At 38.5% G+C, this 24,387-nt stretch overlaps 1 protein-coding gene across 1 annotated transcript; it reads right to left on the bottom strand.

Moving 5' to 3' along the window:
* Nucleotides 1-15,148: 15,148 nt before the first annotated feature.
* Nucleotides 15,149-23,295, bottom strand: AGR3 (anterior gradient 3, protein disulphide isomerase family member). Its single transcript, XM_039332782.1, has 8 exons — nucleotides 23,143-23,295; nucleotides 22,510-22,681; nucleotides 21,892-21,955; nucleotides 21,648-21,700; nucleotides 20,321-20,397; nucleotides 20,120-20,183; nucleotides 19,396-19,479; nucleotides 15,149-16,184 (listed from the first exon to the last, which is right to left on the bottom strand). Exons 2-8 carry the CDS (start codon nucleotides 22,610-22,612, stop codon nucleotides 16,135-16,137), a joined length of 495 nt encoding a protein of 164 aa, XP_039188716.1. The 5' UTR covers nucleotides 22,613-22,681; nucleotides 23,143-23,295; the 3' UTR covers nucleotides 15,149-16,134.
* Nucleotides 23,296-24,387: the final 1,092 nt, after the last annotated feature.

Here is a 24,387-nt window from a genome sequence, read left to right as displayed (position 1 = left end):
AAAACAACATTACATCAAAATTTTATTATTTCAAAGATGGGAACAGACATGGAAAAGTCTTCCAAAAGAGCTCTGAAGTCAGAATGAAGTTCTGAATTCAAATTGGTATCTAAATATTGCCAATGGACAGATGGCATTTGATTCAAAAATCAAACAAAAATGGAAGAGGTATAATGACATTCTATACAATAGAGATGCTAAGATAATCTAGAGGCTATTCCCTACTTAAAAGAATGTCTATTAGTAGAATAGGAAACTATATGAGCATTCCAGTCAAAACGTAAGACTACAGAACTGATGGAACACTAACTGAAATATAACAATAAACAGGAGAAGCGTCAGTTAAGTTTCTAACCTATGTCAAAACTGAAGAACAATACATTGGCCAGTAGAGTAGACGAGACCAGTCTACATAGCAATAGCAAAGAAAGGAGACTTAACAGACAGTGCAATCTATTGTTCAATTTGTTAATTTCACATGCAGCAAAATAATACACAAGATAGAACTTGATAGAACAAACTCAGTTAAAAATATGGGATGGAGCAGTGGGAAATACTTCTTAATACATTCAATTTTTTGAAACTAATTTGTCTTTTCCTTTAGGACAAAATAAATTATTAACTTAAAATATCTCACCTTCTGAAAAATGTCTTGGGCAATGGAGTGTGCATAGAAACAGATGTTGGCACAAATTTCCAGGATCAAAACTGCATTCAGTTCCTGCTCATTGCTTACTTACAAAACTGATTGAAAAAAAATTATTTCTTTGAAATTTCTAGTGGTGCTGAAATTACTTGTGCATAACTGTAATCTCTGTACAGTATTAGAAGTCGGACATGGGGCATCAGATAACTTAACTACAAACCATATCAATTCAGTGTGAATATATTACATTAAGAGATAAGCCAATTCAGAATTCTTCAATTTGCCATTTCTTAATCTTCCACAAAACAGTTGCAAACGAGTGACATATTGCTGCTGCACATACTAGGAACCTGCTTCGCTAATATGAGGTTAGCAAGGGAGCAGGGACATTTAAAAAAAAAAAATAAGAAAAAGGCTCCTTCCTTTTCTCAAAAGGAATTTACAAAAACTACATGCACTGCTGCTGCTTTCACATTTTGTACATTATAACCATCAACACTAACAGCATCAAGAGTTACAGTATTGGACTGGACTCAATGAGATCCAAATTCAGACCTTCAGTCATGGAAGGTGAATGAGATGACTTTAGCCAGTCACTCTCAAGTCCAAACTAACTGACAGGCAAATGTGTCAGAGGAAGATTTTTTAAAAAAAATAATAACAAGAAACCATGAAAGAGAAGCTTTGCTCTTTTTTCTTTTTTTTTAAAAGTGTGTTGCATTTTCTGAGATCATGCATCAAGATGAACCACAATTAAACAAGTCAGTCTGATGACCTTGAAGGAATAAAAAGCAAGATTAAAATCAGGTGTGCAGAGTGAAGAATGTTCTATTTCTTTTCTGGACCTTGTTGATCCAGCTACTCTGGGTAGTTTTGCAGCTTACTAGATATTAATATTCACTTCAAACTTGGACAAAGAACAACTAACTCATCCGAAATGTTAGGATTAGTGTGGTCCAGATAAGAAAAAGAACATCATGGAGTTTTCTGAAATTTTCACTTCTTGGAATGGTAGATTTTGTACATATTTAATCAAAACTAAGCAAATTTAACATATTGTACAAATGTGGATGCTAAGTGGATGCTAGCATTTTAAATAGAAATATAATCAGAAGCTGACTTTGCTATGACCCACCAAATGTATTTACTTAACAGTACTTTAAATCTCCTTTCCATTTTCAGACAGTAGGATTAATTACAAAATATAACTTCAAATATAATAAACATACATTCAAATACAAGAAAAACAGGAAATTGTCTTCTGAATTGGAACACTGTTATTTCTATCTTAGAACTGTAAGTGTTGCGTCCTTCGCGAAATGGCAAGACACGAGAAGCAGTTGTAGTTCTCAGGAACTCTTTATTCTTAGTTCAGCTTTACAGTTAGTAGACACCGGCAACGCCCAAAACTCCTGGCCTCTTATATAGGCCATCCCCGGGTCAATCTGCAACTTTTGGTGTGCCAGCACTTGCGCATGCGCACAAGTACTGGCAACAGCCTGTCTGGTCCTGGGCAACTTGCACCTGCCCGGGACCGTTTGCAATGCCCCGAGCCTGCTTGCACAGGCTCAGGACATAACACCCCTTCCCCCTGGGCTAAAACTATTCCCCATACCATAATAACACATAACTCATTTTTTTAGTGTAGTGCCATGCTCCCCAATACCAGGTATTCCCCATTTTCCATCAGCCTCAGTCTCTACTTTTCTACTAGCTCTGCTTTGCCAAGAGAGTTACAAAATCCTCCAAATACTCAGGAGATTTCCTTGCTCTCTGTGACCTCCTAAGTTCTGGGTACTTGCCAAGTACCCTTTGACTGAGGGGTGATGCGTGCCTGTCCCCCCTATTTTGCCTTGGGGGTTCCCAAGGGCTGTGCTCCACTGCCTGGCCTGCTTGCTTGCCCACCGGGCTCGTCAGGCCAGGTCTTTTTTCTCTGTGTGACCTGGTTGTCCCGCCTAGCTGTAGGCTTTCTGGCCCTTCTAAGTGGCTATCACTGTCGGGCGTTCCTGTAGAACCTCCTAGGTCCGTCCAAGACCTGTCAGGAGGCTGTCTGTCCCCTGAATCCCGTTCAGTGTCTGGGCTTGTGTGGTTTTCAGTACTGTCCCAAAACTCAGTTGTCCCCTGAGTGAAGTCAGAGGTGTTGTAGTCGGGATTTGGTTCCTCGACCACCTCCCTGTGTGTTTGCCCCCTTCTGGGGACAGGGGTAGTGTTGGGCCAACTAGAAGGAGTGTGTGCCAGCTCTCTTGCAGGGTATGGATTGTTGGGATGCTCCCGAGTATTCTCCCTGACTGGAGTACTGAGTGATGCGGGTGAGTAGTGATTATGCCCCCGGTGTGACTCCCTGGCTGGAGTAGGCGTTGATGCCTGGTATCTAGTTGGGCTCCTTGAATTCCTGTTTGGAGCACTCGCAGAATCTTGAGATGGGCTGTTTGTAGCTTCCCCATTGATAATGGGCATCATTCCATGCCCCTCCCTTTGCCCAAAGGGTTCCCTCTCCCCCCCTGGAAAAGACCCAGGAGTCTCAGCGGGAAGGTCCCGTCGAGGGCGAAGTTGGTCAATGTGCCGACGCAGGACACGACCGTTGTCCAGGGACACCTCGTAAGACAGAGGACCCGTGACCCTGGATATAGAAGCGGGGACCCATGTATGACCAGGCCCGTAATTATGAGTCCAAACCAGGGCACCCACAAGTAGTTGCCTAGGTGCCCTGGGGTGAGAGACAGAAAGAGGCAGTCTGTCCGGATGCAACCGGTCAAGCTTGGTAGTCAGTTTGCGCCCCCAACGAAGTTCAGCTGGGCTTCTCCCTGTAGAAGTGGACGGTGTGGTGCGATAAGAAAGGAGGAAGTCAGCCAACCTGTGATGCCAGTCTTCGTAGGTGAGTTTCTTCAAAGCGTCCTTGGTGATGCGAACCATGCGTTCAGCCATACCGTTGGTGGACGGGTGGAAAGGTGCAGAGGTGGCATGACGAATCAGGTTAGCCTGCAAGAAAGCTTGAAATTCGGAGGAAGTGAATTGAGGGCCGTTGTCAGACACAATGACGTCTGGGAGCCCGTGTGCAGCAAAAATCCCCATCAGTACCTGAATGGTCTTTGCAGTGGTGGTGGATGAGATAGGTACAACCTCAAGCCATTTTGAATGGCTGTCAACGAGGACCAAGAAGAATTAACCCTGAAAGGGCCCAGCATAGTCAATGTGCACCCTAGACCATGGAGACTGTGTTTCCTCCCATCTATGTACAGAAGCTTGGGGCATTTCAGGGCGTGAGCGTTGACAAAGGTGGCATGCGCGCACCTTAGCTTCAATGTCTTTGTCTAGGCCCGGCCACCACAAATGGCTGCGCGCAAGAGCCTTCATTCGTACAATGCCAGGATGACCCTCGTGGAGGGAACCTAAGACCCTAGTCCTCATTGAGGTGGGAATGACAACTCTGCTTCCCCAAAGCAGACAACCCTGAGAGGTGGACAACTCGTTCCTTTTAGACCAGAAACTCTGAAACTCAGGACCAGGACAGTGCTCAGGCCATCCAGACAAAACCCAAGAAAAGACACGTGAAAGTGTGTGATCTGTGCCTGATTCAGCAACTACATCCCTGGCATTCAGAGGGGACTCGGGCAAGGCTTGGATAGAAAGAAGATTGATGGCTGGCGCGGGGTCAGCTTCTATTACCGGCAGGGGTAATCTACTGAGGCCATCAGCATGGCCCATTTCCTTCCCAGGCTTGTGAAGTAGGGAAAAATCATATGCAGACAAAAAGATAGACCACCTGAGCATCCTGGGAGAGATGATTTGGGGGGTTTGCTTACGTGTGGTAAACAGTCCCAGCAAAGGCTTATGGTCAGTGAAGACCGTGAAATGCCTACCATATAAAAAATCATGGAATTTTTTAATCCCAGCAACAACAGCTAAGGCCTCCCTGTCTATTTGAGCATAATTACGCTCAGCAGAAGACAATGTTCTGGAATAATATGCAATAGGAACCTGAGTTCCATCAGACCTGAGGTGGCTCAGTACAGCTCCTACCCCATAAGGGGAAGCATCAAAAGCAATGCACACAGGAAGGGATTCATTGAAATGTGCAAGTACACTGTTAGAAGTGAGTAAGGCCTTGACCTCATTGAAACTTGCCTCATGTGTTTGTGACCACTGCCACACTGCCTGTTTATCTAATAGCCTGTGAAGAGGCTCAGCTACACTAGCCTTATGTGGAAGAAAGGAATTGTAGAAATTCAGAAGGCCCAGAAAGGCCTGTAGTTCGGCCTTAGACTTTGGCCTAGGGGCATGCATAATAGCTTTTAGTTTGGATTCAGCAGGGTGAATCCCAGCAGCATCAATTTTGAACCCCAGGAAATCAGTAGAAGGCACCCCAATTTTGCATTTGTCCTTTTTAAGTTTGAGGCCGGTTTTCCTGAACCTTGACAGGACAGCCCTCAGCCTTTCAGCTAAATTGTGTGTGGAGTCTCCTGCAATTAAGACATCATCAAAGTAGGGGCAAACCCATGGTATACCCCGTAGTGTGTTTTCCATTACGCTTTGGAAAATCCCAGGAGCGACATTTACTCCAAATTGTAGCCTCTTTACCTTGAAGGCCCTTCTGTGGGTCACAATTGTCTGAGCTATAGCAGCATCATCATCAACAGGCAGCTGTTGATATGCTTGAGCTAGGTCAAGCTTTGCAAAAACACCCCCCCGAGGGAGGCCAGAATATTACTGACCACAGGAACAGGATAGGCATGTTGCTGCAATGCCTTATTCAGAGTGCATTTGTAATCAGCACAGATGCGAATGTCCCCATTTGCCTTGCGAGGCGTGACAATGGGGGTCTCTCAGGGACTGGAGTCAACAGGTTCTAGAATTCCTTGTTGGATCAGTTTATCCAACTCAGTGTCAATTTTACTCTTTAAAGCAAAAGGGACCCTTCTTGCTTTAATTCTAATGGGAGTGACAGTGGGGTCTAGCTTTAATGACACAGGGGGTCCTTTGAATGTGCCCAGCTGGGGGCTGAAAACATCTGCAAATTCTTTGCAGACTTCCTGTAGGTCGAGTGTTTGTAGGCTGTTGAGCCCTGTGACGTGTATCCCCAAGGCCTCAAACCAATCGAGTCCTATGAGACTTCTTTGCGAAGCGCAAAACCCCACCCTATTCTGGCTGGGACCCCTGGTACCTTTCAGGCACAATTCTTCCTGAGGTTGTACCTTCTGACGGCCCAGGCACACAGCTGCAATGTGTCCTTGTTTTCCGCACGCCCTGCAGATAGCGGAGCGGAACATGCAGTCGGTTCTCTTGTGGTGACCTCCACAGCCGATGCACTTGGGGAGCGCTGAAGAGCTTCCTTTTTGTTTCCCTTCCTTTGTGTGTTGGAGACGGTCCACTTCCTCGTCAGGATCCTCCTCAGAGTTTCTTTGGACTTCTTCCTGGTGCACGGATGCAGCATCTGGACTGTTTCTGATCGGCCGCATGTTCTTGATGGCGCCGCCCGCTGCTTCTTCTGCGGTGACCTCTCTCAAGGCATCTTGGAAAGACAAGTCCTCCTTGGCAAAAAGTCTCTGTTGTAACTCTCTATGCCTTAGTCCGCCTACAAATCTGTCCCTCAGTCGTTCTTCGAGGTCCTTGAACTCGCAATGTTTGGCGGCTTTCCTCAATGTGGTGATGTACTCCTTGGCCGATTCTCCGGGTCGTTGATCTCTCTGCTCAAAGGTGTGGCGCCACACGATGACGGACATCTTGGGCTGGAAGTGCTCCTTCAGTAGCTTTTTTAGATCTGCGTAGCTGACAGAATCTAGAGGGACAGGTGCTGCAAGGTTCTCAGCGATTTCGAATGCATCTTGACCGCAAACACACAGCAGGGTGGCAGCCTTTAAACTATCTTCCCTTACTTGGTTCACCTTGAGGTAGTTTTCCACCCTGGCTACGTAGGACTCCACCTCTCTGGATGTGAGACGTCAAATTCCGAAAGCCTTCCAATCTTTGCCATTTTTGTAGAAGGAAGGGTCTATCAGCCAGCCTACCCCCGAATGCACACTGGATTGGCGGGTAGCTGCCGAGTCAACGCCGTTCCTGCCACTCAGGACTCATTCGGGTAAGCTTACACCTTTTCTTCTTCGATGTAAGGCAATCCCACCTTCGTTGCCAGTGTTGCGTCCTTCGCGAAATGGCAAGACACGAGAAGCAGTTGTAGTTCTCAGGAACTCTTTATTCTTAGTTCAGCTTTACAGTTAGTAGACACCGGCAACGCCCAAAACTCCTGGCCTCTTATATAGGCCATCCCCGGGTCAATCTGCAACTTTTGGCACACCAGCACTTGCACCTGCCCGGGACCGTTTGCAATGCCCCGAGCCTGCTTGCACAGGCTCAGGACATAACAGTAAGCATGAACTATGACTTTCCAGGATACTAACCAGAGAGTTTTTCCACTGTACCTGAAAGATGTGGGAATGGAAAAATGGATGTTCTTCATGTAAGGAAGCTGCAATACAGGCAGTTCTCAAATTGCAATTGTAAAATGGAGCCTGGAATCATAGTCATAAGTTCTTGTGGATGTTTAATAGGTCCTCATATAATGAGATGTGACTTTATTATTGTTTTTCTGGTGTCATTAAGCAAATATTAAGTGAATCCATTTTACCCAATTAATTGGGGCTTTTTTGCCATAAATCAGAAATAAACATCAGAAATAGGCATTTTGTTTTTTGAAAAATGCAGTAATGTGACTGCAGGTTGCTGCAAAATGGCTGTAAATGTGAGCCAGTTACCAAGTGACCAAAATGTACATTACCACTGAGGTGTGGGGGACATCGGCAGGCATTGTAACCTCAAAATTGGATTGTAAGTAGATTTTGGGGGTCCATCATAACTTTAAATGGACAGTAAGTGACCAGTCATAAGTTGAAGATTGCCTGTATTGCTTAGCTATGTTCCCTTAAAATTGTATCAAAGACCCTTCTTTCATAAACCAGTTGAAAAAAGTACTGAGAAAAAGATTATCACATGAAATACCTCGTTAGGGCAAAAATGAAGATGACAGCAACAGCAGCTTTTTACATTGGGATGATGTTCTCTAATTATATGGTGAGGACACATTTCAAAAAGATGGAAGCTTCATATAACTAAATCCTGCTTGCTTCTCAGAATCCTCCTTTCCTTTCTTACCATGAGCTTGTCACTGAATATGATCTGGGTTTTTTGCATAGATTTTTTTTGCCAGTTTCTTCCTGATGGGCATATAAGGAGGAAAAGGCTTTCAAAAAAATCTGGATGAATGGTCTGACAATATAGGTTAAATGTCTTGTAGAACTGGTTTTACAAATGAGATTGATCAGAGGGTGGGGCTTTGCACATTCCTTCCAAGTACCAATTCCTGTCTTAAATTTAAAAATTTAGAGAAGCCTGCTTCAAGCTCAGAAAACTTTACTATTATCACTATTATCATTTTATTTGCTTAGCAGAGAATTTACTGAATTGATTTCAGCATGGAATTTATTTTTGAAGACCACAAGAGAAAATAAAGACCATGGAAATCTTCAACTGAGCATTTGTATAGCATACTTAAATCTTGTGTCATAACAACACAATATCACAATATCATCCTTTCATACTGCTCAAATTGCTTCCAGAGACCTAAATGGACACATTCATGTTGTTTTCTTGACATGATATGAAAATGGTTTGTTATTGTTTTCTTCTGCTTCTTTTTTCTGCTTCTTTTTCTTTGTTTTACTTATTACTATAGCCTACAGTTTTAGATTGCCAAGGAGGTTTTCTATGTAAGTACTAATAAAACTAACACTTCATAGCTTATCACATCAGTCAGGGTCAGCTAAATATATCATCTTTAAAGTTAAGTATATGTTTTTCTAAAACATTGTGGTATATTTAACAGACCATGGTTACACAAACTATGGCTTAGCATATTGAGTTTAGCTGTGGAACAATTCATTTTCTACTGTTCTTCCAAGAATAGTATATCTTACTTTTGGTGAGGAAAAAATTGTTCTGTAAATCTAATCATGGTGTCAGATGGTGCATTCAGTTCAATGTCAATCTTAATCTCAATTGTTAAATCTCTGAGACAGTAATTTCAGTATGTTAAATTATGGCCTGGGAGAACCAGATTTAAAATTAACCATAATATTCATTGATTGACATTATGATTGAATCATTACTTTTCAAAGTAATTTATCTCATAAATTGTTGCTGTTGTAGGCATGTTTTTGTATAAAACTGGTGGGGGGGATTCTCCAGTTCCTTCATTGGGGTCTGTATGACCCCCCTGGGCTTGTATCCTTCTAACGCTATACAGCAAAGGAAAGCTGAAATAAAATCATAAGCAGTCAGAGCCACATGAGTTTCATTTAGCAATTGTTTGCCTAACAATTGCCAGTCCCAATTGCAGTCACTAATAAAGGATTATCTGTATTAAATAGTTAATACATGCCAATGAAAAGCTTGCACCTTGAGCTTTCAGTCCTTATGGTTGAGAAAGGCTTAGGCAGAACTTTTCTTAATATCTGACTTCCAGCACCAGAACAGAGGCAAAAAGAGGAGAGTTGATAGAATTAATTAATGTTCTGTCTACTCCTAATGCTCCTAGTAGTTAATAAGTTAACACTAAACCTGTAACAATGCTTCCAACATTTGTGAAGATAAAATAAAATATGGGATGCTGCCAAAAACTCTTTGCAAAAAGGAGGAAATGCAAATAAAACAAATAACATCTATTTTTTTCTTTCTTCACAACTATCTTATTTCTCGATCGACTTATTGGACTCAATCTTTAGAGCTGTCTTTTCTAGTATTGGGGCTGAGATTTTGGTTTATAATTCAAATAATTCTAACTGCTGTTAAAGTTCGCTAGCAGTAATGAATGCAGCCAAACAACCAGAGAGCCAAATTCAGCCAAACACTTGAAGAATTAAAGTTTTCCATTCCTATCCCAGAGTGAAATGTTTGCAATTTAGATATAGATTCCTCTTGCCTGTCTCCTCACCCTGAAAACTATCAGCTTTAATTCAAAGTTTGGTTAGTCTACCTTTTAGCTCAATTCCAAGGATATTTGAAAGATGCAATTATTCTCAGTGCAATTTATTCTTTACATATAAATTTTTGATTTCTTAATGACCTTGTTAATGCCTTTGTATTTTCCTGCTTCAGTAGAACACATTGTGAGATTACATATAGATATATATTATTTCCTCAGTGAAGTATTCCTCTCCCTAGTAGAACAAGCAGCTTGGAGAGTTCCTGCTTTTAAATAGGCTTTACTACATTTGTGTATCTTTTTTTTTTACTATAAATAATAAAAATGAATATTGTTTAACAGGATAATATCCTCCAGTAATTAAATAATAAAGAACGGCAGTAAAATACAGTTAATTTTTTTAGCTCTACTCTATGCAGCACATAAATTATTAAAAGTTTGCTAGAAAGAGATATGCAATTAAGAATAATATTCCTCTAAAATACTTACCATTTTGAAACAATATGGACATTAGCTGTTGCATTTCTCATTAAGAAAAAGTACCACGAGGAGCAGTTTGAATACATTCAGGTAAACTAGCATCAATCAATATAAATAGTGGATTCATATATAATGCTAAATTGCAATATCTTCCATATATCTGTGGATTATTTCTAACTAGACATTTTGATTTGGTGGTTGTTGTAATGTAGCTAAATGCTTAATTATGACATGTGAGCCATGTCACTATAATGATGAACTGAAAGGGTTACTGTAGTAAATGCTATTATAACATTATGGCAATCATCTAAAAGATTATGTTATTTGCCTGGGGGGAATTTGGCCCTGGAGTTTTTTGACAAGTAATTCTCTGTCTGTGTGGTAGATTTTTTTCAGTTGAGGACTATTCAATGTGATGTATTAATGGAGAGTGGATATGTCTAGCAATTTCTGCAGCAAACCACAATGGCCTCAAAATAATGACTCCGATGTTATGGTATCTGACAGAAGTATGTAAATCTAGGATTATTTTTATGACATGTTCATGATCAATATATCTTTTTTCCCCCTAACAACCATCACTCCTATCAGCATACTACCCAGAGTAATATCCACAAGATTTAATATAGAAGGTCCATATTGACTACATAGTTGGAATTAAGCAAAACAGATTTTAATTGGGACCAGCTTTCTAAATTTTCTTTGCAAATTATCTGCAAAATGCTATGCCCATTTAAAGACAATGTATCCCATTAACCTGATCCCTAAGTTAAGACATATCAGCATTGGAATTTTCCTCTCACAGCTCTTTTATAGTCTTACGTAGAAATGTAACCCTTAGAACAATGAAGCATAAATCAAGAACACATTTATCGAATTTCATGTTCTTTTTGAGGCTTAACTGCTGAGGTGTTCCTAAGTCTTTGTCTTGTGGTAAATCTTTTTTTTTTTCCCTTTTAGTTACAGCTCACAAAACAAATATTTGTTCAGTGGGAAATATTCAGCTCTACAAATTTGTACATTTGCCATCTGCTTAAGGAAGCCTCCACCCTTCTTGCTGAAGGCGGATGCAGCCAGAGACCTGTTCCGTCAGTTTCTGAATCTCAGATGCTTGAAGTTACATAGCTAAAATTTGTTTGCTTCCTGTTCAGATTACTAGCTGATAATGCTGGAAAAATACAATGTGCACAAATTTGTTTGGGAAAGGAGGAAGCAGGATCCCTCTAACCTGGCACCTTTCAAATGTGTTTATTCCTGCAGTTGGGATGATAACAACTGAAATCATATGTAAGGGCTGGGGAGATGGAAACCTAAATTTCTCTTTCCTCTTAATCTTTTGAAATAAGTTCTTTTCAGGATTCTAGATTAAGATGTCAATCTATGAGAGGAATTTGGTCTTTTATATATTTAAAATAAGTATACAAGATTCCTGTAAACAATATACTCTAGATCCCCAAGCCAAAAAATGAAATAATAGTGCAAAATTCTTAGAACCTAACATGGAAACCAACATACACCCAAACATTTTTGTGGAGAAATAAATATGTTTCTGGCTGATGAACAAGTTCAGAAAAAAATAGTACAAAATATGAGGACAGTTCCAGATGTTCCCAAAGAAAGAGCTCTTTGGATACATTGTCTTAAATATAATGTGAATAAGAACAAAGGATACTGAAGCAATAAGGGTACAATTTATCTCTCTTGACCTTTTTATTTATGGGCAGTACAAGGAAAATTAACAACATACCTGGACTGGAGAACAATAAAAGAAGCAAAAGCATGTGAACAATTATCAATATTAAATTTATGAATTGAAAGAAAGGAAGTGAAAACAATACATAGATACCATTTTGAAACAATATGGGGCATCCTGCTAGCTTGTTACGGAAAATAAGTATAGATTCTGTGAATAGTATGTTTATTATTACAGTGGCCTTCCTTCTTTTAATGTAAAAAAGCAGTAATACAAATCAACATGGTATAAATATGAAGTTTATTGGTATCTATTTTCAGTACCAATCTGACAATAAAGTGTTATTAAAGGATAGCATAATGAAATAGGCTCTTCCCAATACCAGTCACTTCTATTTCTCAGAAGGAATGCATTTCTAAGATGGAGAAAGCTCACAGGCATGGGTAGGAATTCTCATCTATTGCCTGTCCCTCAACCCAATGAGCAAACAATGCCAAATTTCATCATGGAAGTTTTGTGATTTGAGGTTTGGGGCAAATGAGCTGAATGAAAAATGGGTTTAACTCAAGGGTCTCCAGGCCCCAGGCTGTGTCCACTACTGAGCCACAGCCTGTTTGAAATTTGCATGAGCTCTGCATGCGAGCACAAGTGCCTCCACTCAAGCATCTTCTGCTTATGAGAGTGGAGGTTTGCATGTGGATGCAAGTACCCTTTGCTCATGCACAAAGCTCTATTTGTGTAAGTGGAGGGCACGCATGCATGCCACTCACAGAAATGGATCTGTACCTGCCATTCACACAACCCTCCTGAGCTAGGCTGGGCCACCAGACTGGAAATGTTGGGAACCTCTGGTTTAACTATTCAAGGGCAATGCTAGAGGAGAAACAAAGAGGCACAATGCTGCTGTATGGAATTCCCTATAGAATTCTTCTGCAAAAATTCTTGCCCTTGTATTCTGTTTTTGGTACACAATATCCTGCATGTTGATTCAAATGGTACTGAATAACAATAGCACTTAGACTTATATATTGCTTTACAGTGTTTTACAGTCTTCTGTAAGCAGTTTACAATGTCAGCATATTGCTTCAACAATCTGGGTCCTCGTTTTATCAACCTCAGAAGGATGAAAGGCTGAATTGAACTCCTGCTTGTGGGCAGAATTTATCTGCAATACTGCATTCTACCTGGTTCTTTGCATGGATGGAAAATCCCTTAGAAATATATTTAGAGCTGTACCCTTTCCTAATATTTGTACCTATTATCTATTGTCCTTGCAAACTGAAAACAATATTTTTAGCTTTTATGAGCTAATACTTATGATTACATTATAAGATTGTTGCAAGTTATTTCTATAGCTCTGTTTGTAGAAATTGCTCTCCTATGCTTTTTTGCAATTCTTTTTCTACTTGTGCCTAATCAATGCAAGGTTTTGCTTTAGTGCAAGTGTATTAGAGTTGCAGCAACTCCATCACTGCATTATTACAACGTGAGATCTGGGAGGAAAGTTTTCTTTTTCCCCAGAAACTTTCTCTCTTCATCCTCACAAGCAATCTTTACTTAATTATAACAGCTCTTCACATTAATTGGTTCAAATATATTTCCATCATTCCGGCTGCTACGGCAACATATTCACATAGATTGTGATATTGTAGTATGATTGTGGTAGTAAACTGAGTAGCAAGAAGTTTTAAATGCAATAGAGGAATGGAAGTTGGATAGCTATTCCATATAGCGAAGACTCAGGGTGGTGATAGTTTCTTTGCAAATGATCAAGACAATATCGATGGAGGTAGCAGAAGGGAATTATGTTTGCATTTGCATTCCTTGGAGAGTAAAGGATTACAAGAGAGTAAGGGTCACACAATGGGGAATACACATTGAAAGGAATATGCTGGCAGATGGAGCTTTAAGCACGCTATACAAATAGCCTGGTGTCTACTTACTCCCTTGTAATCCCTTTGTCTCCCATCTTGCCACACTTCAAGACAGAAAAAAGAATAGGTCAAAACATAATAGGTCAAGCACAGAACAATGTGATTGACTATCATAGCAATCAAATGACTTAAGGATGCTCAGAAGGTTGTGAATATGGGATTGGTTGTAAAGACATTTTTTTCAGCACCATCCTAACTTTAAATGGTCACTGAATGAGGCAGTTGCTGAGCAAGGACTACCTGTATTTCATCAGTAATTTGAAGAATAGAAATATTAAGACCTAGAAGAATAGAAATATTAAGGCCTCTGTCTCTCCGTCTTTCTCACACAGACACAAAATATACGTAGAAACAGAGATATACATGAATAATCTATTAATATTACAACTTATTTTGACATTGCAATTCAAGTTCCTTCTGTTTTCAGGATCAGTTTTACCATAAGAAGAGAGTGATTGTGGAAGGGAGGGGGGACACCAATGGCTAAGTGTTGAAAAGAGTTAAGCCAGCATCTTCCCTTAAGAGCAGTGGAGCTTACTATCCCATGGCTAGCACTAAAGTAACAGTCAGCTACTATCTCATCCTTCATCTCAGGCCTGCTCCCTACCTTGCCTGCTCCTTTATATGCAAAATTCAGAGGCTTAGTTTGTAAAGCCTCAACATTTGCTTCATGTGGGTTCAAGTACTGGTTGGGGAAAAGTTAGAACAATGAACAATAAAACAACTAGCATAATAATAGAAGAATAAATATCCTGGAGGCAAGAGAAATGGTTGAATAAATCCAATCATTTTGTTGCTTGTGCCTAGAAAAAAAGAATTAGAGGTAATGCCGTTTCTACAGAAATCTTAGCTTGAAACACACTCGATGTGCATGTGATGCCACTCAGTGGTGGTGAGGTGGGAATGCAGAATTTAATGCCATTAACTTTTCCCAATGAGATACTTTCCAGAAATGTTGGAAATGTTCCTGGTGAGCATACTGAACAGGAATTCTGAGAACTGTATATCCTTGAGGGCACAAGATGAGGAAGTCTATTTCTCATCTATATAGCAGCCCTGTACAAAGAGATATTAAAAGCTGTCAAGAGACCTAGGAGGGTCAAAATTTCTCTAACCCAGACCTGCCAAAGTCATCCATCCTATGTAGTGACCAATGCAGTTTCAGGTTCATATCCAAGTCTCTGTCATGATTGATAGGCATAGCCATATATTATTAATAGCAATAGAAACAGAAATAGTGTACATCTTGATGCAAGTTGCTGGGATACAAGAGTTATTTCCATGGGCATTTGGTTTGGCTGGGAACAGAAGGCTTGATACATCTCTTTTACTATAGCACATATGCCAATGGCAATGTTGTATTCATACTGAAAGAACACTGTACAGAGATAAATATGAGATAAAAAAAGCAAGTGGAGAAGTTGACTGCAGATTTTTTTATTTATTTCTTGAAACTACAAAACACTGGCAGTATTTTGGCCAGCTCATTCAGTCATTTGCAGCATATTCAGAGCTTCAAATATAAGTTGATTATTACTGAGTCCTTCCCATGGAACTTGATGAAGAATCAATTTGTTCTTGCATTCTAGCAAATGACTACTTTTTTTTCCTATCCTATAGTATTTTTCTATACAGGATTGCAAAACGGAGAGTTCTAACTGATATAGCATTGCTGTTCATATTTCCCTAAGGAGATTAAGGCATCACAAATATAGTCACCCCTCACATCATCCTCACTATGTCCTAGTGAAATAAGCAGGGCTGAGCAATATAGCCCAAGTCTAGCCCTAATTCAATAAACTCTATGGTTAAATGGGGATTTGATCCCAGGTTTTCCAAGTCTCAATTCAACCCCTTAATTGCTATATTATATTGATTCACTCCATTTGAACTTCTATAATTGAAAGTATCAGGGGACTATGAATTCAGGAGATATATGGAACAGAAGCATCTCTAATTCTAGCAACAATATATACAGAAAAGAACTTGTTTGCTGAGGTTTGTAGTGGCCTTCATTAATGTAGTATAAACTGCATTAATGCAGTCTAAACAGACACATACTGTATATTTAGAAAGGCAATAAAACACAATTTCTTCACTAAATCTGTGTACTTGTATCCTTAGCATAAGAGATTTTTCAGTATGTGAAGAAATCTCCTGGGGTATTTCTTCTTCACTGCTGTATAAAATCTCAAGGAGAGAAGTATCTTGATGAACATCAATTTTTTGTCACTGAATTCTTATATTATTACAGGCACTATTAATTTTTTTTAGCAGATGTGAAATGAACTTGCAAAGTTAGTAGATGACATTTCAAAGAGGGAGAAGAGAACTGAACAACTTTGGTAAATGATTTTTTTTGGTCCACATTTCTTTTTTCTGTTGTGATCATTAATACAGCACTCATTTACAATTCAGTCTGAATGAGACGCAATGCTTTCTTCATATTCTCAATTACTGGGGGAAAAAAAGATAGTAAAGTGATTTGTAGGCATTGCAATTCAAGAAAAGGAGAGAATGATAGATCCAATCTCTTTAATTTTCAGGGATTTCATTTTTAAATATTTATAACATATTTTAAAAATTAAAAAGTGTCAAGTTATGGGGAAAGAAACATAGTATAATAGAAGAAAGATGACAGAAAATAATTATGAAATTTAATCATAATTAAATTTTCACTATGAATAATTTTCACTATGAAAATAAATAGCTATTGTAACTTTTTTACAACATTCAATAACATCCCAAAATAGGATGGCCAAGGTAGCCTATCCTGTGGCCTTCAATGCCATTTATGTAAACCAGTTAACAGGTAATTGATACCTATTACATCTGAAGGCAGCAAATGATCTAAAAAGGTAGCATTACCACCCCTAATAGATAGATTTGGCTGAAGGAAGAGCTTATTCAAACAAGTAATGCCAGGAGTTTAAAAGTTGGCAGTTAGGCTGCTAAGAATTTCAAGTTCTGGGATCATACAATTCTTAAACTGAAATATCTCTACTGCGACGCCAGTTACTTGCTGGGCATAGTTTCCAGTGATTGCTCCTAGATTAAGGATGCAATCTCTAAGAGATGTCCTTGCCTCCTGTGTCCTTTTATTTAGAAAGGCAATCAAAATACATCACTTGCTAAATATTTGGTTTTAATTTCTATATTTGAATTTTATTTTTTATTATATTATTTATTTTCTGCCTTGCTAAATGCTTCTATTGCTTTCCCACTTCAGCATTTGACACTGAAGTTAGCTACCTAACTCTGTTAATGGTAGAGCAGGCCCGTAAGCCAACATGCTTAAATTCAGTCAGTCAATAACCCAATAAAATTACTGTATTGGTGGTTCTAGCAGCACACAATCTTACTAACTAGTCAAAATTACCATTTATGGAGACTCTGCCTCACCAGGAAGAACCTATTTCCCTTTAGCAAAGAGATTTATTAAATCACTATTGTCTTCTTGGGATCCGGGTAGGCAAGAAAAGGTGCTCTTTTGATCCTTTAGGCCAGTGATGGCGAACCTTTTAGAGACTGAGTGCCCAAAAACTGGCCCTGCCCCTGCTCTACCCCCTGCCCCATCCCCACCCTGCCTGCCTGCAAGGCCATTCACTGCCTCCAGGATCCACTGTAGATCACCCAGACAGCCCAGCAGCGCCATGGCAGTCACTCCCTCTGCACGCGCCCTGCAGCATCAACTGTGCATGATGGGGCGTGAGGGCAGAGTCTTGTCTAAGCTGCCTGGCTGCCATGTCCTTGGCTGCACTGCTCCATGTGGGCCATGCTTGGGGGCGACTCTCCTCCAGGGGGGGCATGGGGGAAGGGGGGTGGGGCAACAGCACATGTGCCCACAAAGATGGCTCTGAGTGCCACCTCTGGAACACGTGCCATAGGTTCGCCACCACTGCTTTAGGCAATTAGGAAGTAAATTTGGTGCTACTAGGACTTGATTGTGAGTTATCCAATGGAGAATCTTGCTCTTTTAACTCTTCTTCTTCCCCAGTTCTGAGAACTAAGTAGGCAAAACAATTATCTTGGTTTCTATAATCATGGAGCATGGCTGATTGGATATGGTCAATTTAATTCTATAGACAATTGGACCTTACTCACTTTGGGATAATTGTCTAGATCTAGATTTGATTTTTCTCAGTTCACTAACTTTCTAATTGATCCGTTTAAGCATATATTTGGATCAGGACTATTTTTTATAATTTCATGCAGGGCTGCATACAGACACAAATTTAAAAATCCTACATATCTTAGAACAGTGGTTCTCAACCTTTCTAATGCCGTGACCCCATAATACAGTTCCCCATGTTGTGGTGACCCCCAACCACTTATACATCATCGGGTGCCAGGGGCATGGCCAAAGAAAAGGGGAAAAAATGGCGGACAGCCTTGTTTGGCGAGCCCCGTGAAATGGTCGTTCGACCCCAAATGGGGTCCCGACCCACAGGTTGAGAACCACTGTCTTAGAACATATTTTTAAAAAATAAAAATTAAATGTGCCTCAAACCCAAATGTGTCCCAAACCATGATATTAAAACAAGGGAGCCTCTTATTGTAAAACATATGGATGCTTTGTCAATTTCTGTCTACTTCACTTTTTATTGCTCCTTGCTGATGTAAGAATATGTACGAGTGACTAATTGAAATCTTGCCTTCTAACCAGTTTTAGTTATCTTTTCCTGCCTTGGTTTATGATCCTGAAAGCTGAACTTTCTTTGCACGGTAGAGCAAAACAAAATAAAACCATCCTCCAAATTTATGAGCCCAACCCAGTCAAGTACAAATACATGTAAAAAACCCTCCTTGCACTCAACAGAGCCAGTTTGTTCTGCCTCCACTTTTATCTGACAAGCTGCGCAAAGGTCCCTGCAGAGAATGGGAGATCTATCCAAGTCTCTCCTTGATTTTGACAGCAAGAAAATTGTATTCTTGAACACTACTACTTTGCATGGTGGTAGAACCTTTTGATGGTATCATGTACCATCTTTGTGTCTTTTTATGCATTTTTCAGGGAGCCTGATGGGACTTGGTAAACCATGAAAAAACATTTAGGATTGATGGGCTTGAGCAGGGGGATCAAACTCGCAACATCAGGTTATGTGTTGCGACATATTGCAACTTTTTTGCCAGTGCCGGCAATTGGGTGGGTGCGGTTTTGCTATGATGCATCTGGCCCACAGGCCGGCAGTTTGACACCCTGGGCTTGAGCCTAGTGCCATCTTGCTATTGGTTAAGTTTGTTTGTTTTTCAAATTTATATTTATGATTCTGGGCAGCTTGCAAACAATTAAAATAAATAACAAAGCAAGAAAAAAAAGCAATATTACAATTTAAAAACAAGAAAAAATATAACACATAAAAACATCATTAATAAATAATAACATTCAAAGCTGAAGTAATCATATCTAACAAGAACACTCAATATAAGCACTGCACTGGCTCTGCCACATTCCCCAGTCTCTGTTTTTGGAGGCTGATGGAAATGAACTCCAAAATATCTAGTTTATATGCCTTTTGCATTATTTTGATGTAATACTGAATTAAACTTTTTATATGCATCTTAGCAAGTGCTACTTAATTTATCCTCCATGCAATTAGTGTACTTTTGAGAAAACAGTCCTGTAAATATTACTATTCTAAATACAACCCACTGAGGAAAAACTTACACACAGATAGGTCTTGAGGTTCATAAGTATACAATCGATTTGAGTATCTTCCAGTGATATCAGCCCTTACTGTGAGAGAAGGATCTGGAAAAGCAATAAAAAATTATTGCAATAGTCAAGTCATACTAATACATAAGCACCAATCAGATTTCAAGAAGATGCTTTTCACTAATTTAATGATATTCATGCATTTCAAATGAAAAATGTAAAAGAATCAGCTATACATTCAAAGTGCATTATAAAGTAACAATGATAATTTCCTCATTACTATGGAAAATTATACAAGACTGAAATAAGGCAGGTTGGAAATGTTCATTATCTGAGGAAGACTAAGACTTTGATCAATGAGGGATTTAATCTTACTCTGGAATGCTACTCAAAAATAAAATTCCAGAAGTGCAAACCAACAGAGTAAGGGCCATGTTGGCTTAATATTCTAAAAGCTGAAGTCGTAGCATATCTGAATGGCATCAAGTCAGGAAAAGCTGAACTGGGACATCCATTCATTATCCCATGATTCTACATGTACATTTCCATAGAATGGATTGATTTCTTTCAACTCTGTATCATCCATATAAAAATATTAGTAGACTGAAATTCCATTTTGTATTTCAGCTGCTGTACAGAAGCAAGTAGCATTTCTCAGAAAAGAAACACTTGTCTGGCCCCAGTAACTAACAAAAGCTGTATTTTACAGAGGCGAAGCACCAGGCCTAATACATACCTACAAACATGATTCGAGGCACATACTGTCCATCAGGTGATAAGTTCTTATCAGTCGTTTCATGCTGCCAAAAGAAAATCTTTAAATTGGCATAGTTATTAAATTGTCTTAAAACCTCACTAAAGAGTAAAGACCTTCCATGTCTTTACCTAATTACTTTCAAATACTACTTAATTTATATCTATATCTAAATTTCTGTACCATGAGGTTGAGCATGATGAAATCATTCTGACACATCTCCTGTATTTCTTGACTTCCTGCAAAGACCTTCTTTAATGCTGCATAAAATGAAATACAACTGTTATTTTAAAGAGAGATAAGATGCAAGTTTTTTATAGTGGATGTCTGACATTTTCTATACTGACATGTTACATCAATTCTTTGCAGTCCATTGAACTAGAAGTTGTTGAAGTGAGAGATGGTTGTTGTACAGACTTTGAGACAGAAACTCCTAAGTATCTTCTTTGCCAGCAGTGATAATATTACTTAGCATCAATGATAAGATGAGGGAGACTACCTACAATTTAAATTAAATCTGTCGCCTTGAAGGGTTTCTTTTTAAATTGATATTGAGGGCATTATTCTCAGTGAATTCTTCAGAGATAAATGTTATTCAGTTGTACACCTATATAGCTGGTTACATGAGAAAAACAGAACCATGTTGAATGTGTTTTGTCAATACTTAAGATAACTTCATGTTTGTTAATGTAATCTACCTTGCACATATTTAGCTTTGGTTGAACAAGGGAAATATGTATTAGAATAGGCATCTTATATATTTTGCTTTACTCATTGCTTGAGCTAATGTATCTTTATTTACATTTAGCAGAATTATGTGTAATCGAGATTTTTTCATAAATGTAAAGGGATTCTGCTTAAAATAATTTAATTTTGAAAATGAGATCTATTTATACCAGCATATATCTGGAAGACATATTTTGTAAATTAAAATAATTTTTAATTCAGTGATTAGTAATATGGTGCCGATAGTCATTAACAGGGCTTTTTTTCTCATAGAACGCCCACAACGGAGTTCCGGCACTTTTTTGGGATAGAACCTTATAGGGTAGGCAAGGCGTGTTTATGACGTGTGTGAGTTCCGGCACCTTTTTTTTTTTTTTTTTTAGAAAAAAAGCACTGGTCATTAATAATATGCTTGAGATGTCCCCTGGTGCCTACCAGGCTCATAGCCCCAACTGAGTTTTTAAACATATTATTTTAATAATAAATATATAGTTGGCATACGGCAAAATAAAGCTCCAGCCTACAGCACCATCCTCACTTGCACTCTCCCCTTTAGCAGTAATATCTGAAACATTCTAAAATATTCAATTCTCAAAAATAAAATTCTAATTAGAAATTTGCAGTTTCTTCCAACTATTTTTTCTTTATCATATAGAGCAATATGATTTATAGACTGAGATCTCAGAGTCTTAAATATATTACAATAAAAGAATACAGTTGAGTGACATGGGTTTGTAAATGCATTCCCCAGATCTTCACTTTAAATCAAATTGGTTTGACTTACCTTGACAATATTGACAATCCTCCAAATGGTGAATAACCATCAATGGCTTATTACTTTTTTCAAAAAGAAAATAAGTATTAGGAAACATGGTTTTTGTATCATATGAGATAAATACATTGAATAATACAGCATCTGTAAGTAATAAACTAAAACTCACTGACAAGCTACAAATATTCCGTTCATAAGAGCAGGAACAAAAATGAAATATTCTATTTCCCCCTGAAAGATTTAAAATTATTTTTACCTTTGTTTTGCCTGATAGAGGCCTTCTTCGTATGTTTGTACCCAAGTGATATCATCTCCCCATCCTAGGAGAATAATAGCTTCATGGTTTAGATGAAGTTGTTATCTATTTAACTGTCCTCAATATATTTTATATGATGCTGATGCTGATAATGATAATGATGATGCTGATAATGATGATGATGATGATAATAATAATAATAGTTGGAAGGGACCTTGGAGGTCATCTAGTCCAACCCCCTGTTCATGCAGGAAACACTATTCTACACAGGAAACATAACAGGAAACCCTGTACCATAACATCTTGAAATGTGTTAAACATAATTTCTTTACTTATCACAGATTTTGTATATTAAAACAAATATAAACTACTATACCTTAGATTCATAGCTCATTTCTGTAAGGCAGTGTGCATTAAAATGCACCAATGTGTGCAAAAAGAGGTAAAATTCTATTAGTACTTTATTTTTTTTTAAATGTAGATTTTGATGGTAGGAAGTATTATCCCATTGTATTCTAGTCCAATATTAGTTACAAAACAATTTTCAGAAAATCGAGTCACAATTTATTTTATAATTAGCCTGTTTAGAAATTTAGAAACAGAATGAAATCATCATACCTCTAGAGAGGGTCTGGGGTACTCGCTTTTCCTTATTGATTGCTATTGCAAAATTGGATGAAATGGCAAGTAATATGAAGGATAAGCTCACTGCTGAATACATATTTTCTTCCCTCTTAAATATTATTAGTATAAATTTAACTCCAATTGCTTTAGGAAGTCCCTTTTAGATCTGTACAAATAAAAGAGTAGTATAAACCATAAATGTGATATTGAAATCCAAATTTTAATTAGCAATAATAAACTTTTAACATATTTGTTAATAAAGAATTATAGCTGAATTGTTAGGTTAAAATATACTCAGCTTCACAAACTATTGTAGGCGCAATTTTCAGCCTTTAAAGAAGTAACTGTTCACTATTTCTCTTAATAATACTCCTTAAAATGTATGTTTGTATATTACATACAGAGTTTTTAAGGAACATCATATTATTTTTATATAGTGGATATTTTTGTATAGTGGATAAATTACTGCAATCAATTTAGTCTTTTGAAACCTACTTTAATTAGAGTTCATATATAATAATAGACACGCCTAACAAATATTGTGCAGCAAACTGCTATGAACTATTTCTTCCCATCTCTTTATTTGATGAGTTGTGAAATAAAATAACAAGACTGAATTTTGCTCACCAGAGTTGGTCTGTTGTGTTAGTAAAAATCCTTCCCAGGCAAACAGATGTTTTAAAGTGAATGTGATTTATAGTCTTGTGTTCAGCTGACCTGCCCAGCTTCTTTATCTGGATTTACACAATGTGTTCACTTGCAAATGAAATAGTAATGACCAATCTGCCCCTCCTTCCTTTCCTTCAGTATCCCAATCTTGCAAGTTCACATTTTGGCCTATTAAATAGTTGGATTTCTTGTTCCATTTTTGCTTGTATCAAGTATCATTACATTGGAACTGGGAAAAGGTAGTGCTTTGTATGCCTGTGACTTTTCCTCACAAATGGCTATGGTCTGGCTCAAGTTCAGTGAAATAAGAAACCAGCAATGAAAGTTGGAACTGAAGATGCTATTGTTTCTACTGAATGACTGAGTTCAATAGTACTCTGAGATCAGGGATGAAACTAATAGGAAAATACAAGAGTCACATTGTGCAAAAGAATGTAATTAAGAAATCAGGTGGGGGAGTTATAAAATGTAGTTCTCAGAAAGAGTAGGTTATAAGCTTTTAAAAACCAGATAATTAAAATAAAGAAGGGTGATGAAAACATAAGTTGCTTCAGTATTTATTTTTTTTAAAAAAATTCCCCTATTTTGTTGTTTATTTTCACAATACAGTTAACTTTGATTAAACATATACCTTTCATCTGTTGTTTGAGAAGCCATTGGAAACTTTATCTTAGGCTGAGATCCAAAGGCATTGAGAACTCAAAACTGTAAGTACTGAGAATTCTTGGAATTGTAGTCCCATAATATCTGATAGACTGTAGTTGCAGTAGTATTTTCTGACCTGTTTTCTCCACAATTTTTTGTGATTTTCAAAAGATGCCCATGAAAGTGACACTTCAAGGAATGACTGCAGGATTGAGTGAGTTGCACTGAATGCAGTTTCTTCTAAAGCCCTTCATTGCATGGGACCAGATTATTATTTTAGGCACTGTCTCACTCCAGTGGGATTGGCTGCCTCACTTACATTGCAGATGAGGCTTTCGTTGGGCCCCCTTGGCAAAAGAAATTCAGCTGTTTAGTAAAGGAGAAGTGCCTTCTCTGCCCTGACCCTACGCCTTGGAACATTTTGCCTCCTGACTGAGATCTGCTTCCACCCTTCTGGTCTTTCAGAAAAGCCTTAAAATCTTATTCTGTTGGCTGGCTTGGGGCTCTTATGTGGGCATGCTATGATGGAAATGGTTGATTGTGAGAGACAAAAGTCCT

The sequence above is a fragment of the Crotalus tigris genome, unplaced genomic scaffold (assembly GCF_016545835.1).
Source record: "Crotalus tigris isolate CLP2741 ecotype Arizona unplaced genomic scaffold, ASM1654583v1 scf7180000017624.2573661763:2888555, whole genome shotgun sequence".
NCBI lineage: Eukaryota > Metazoa > Chordata > Lepidosauria > Squamata > Viperidae > Crotalus > Crotalus tigris.
This window is presented reverse-complemented; position numbering and strand designations above follow the sequence as displayed.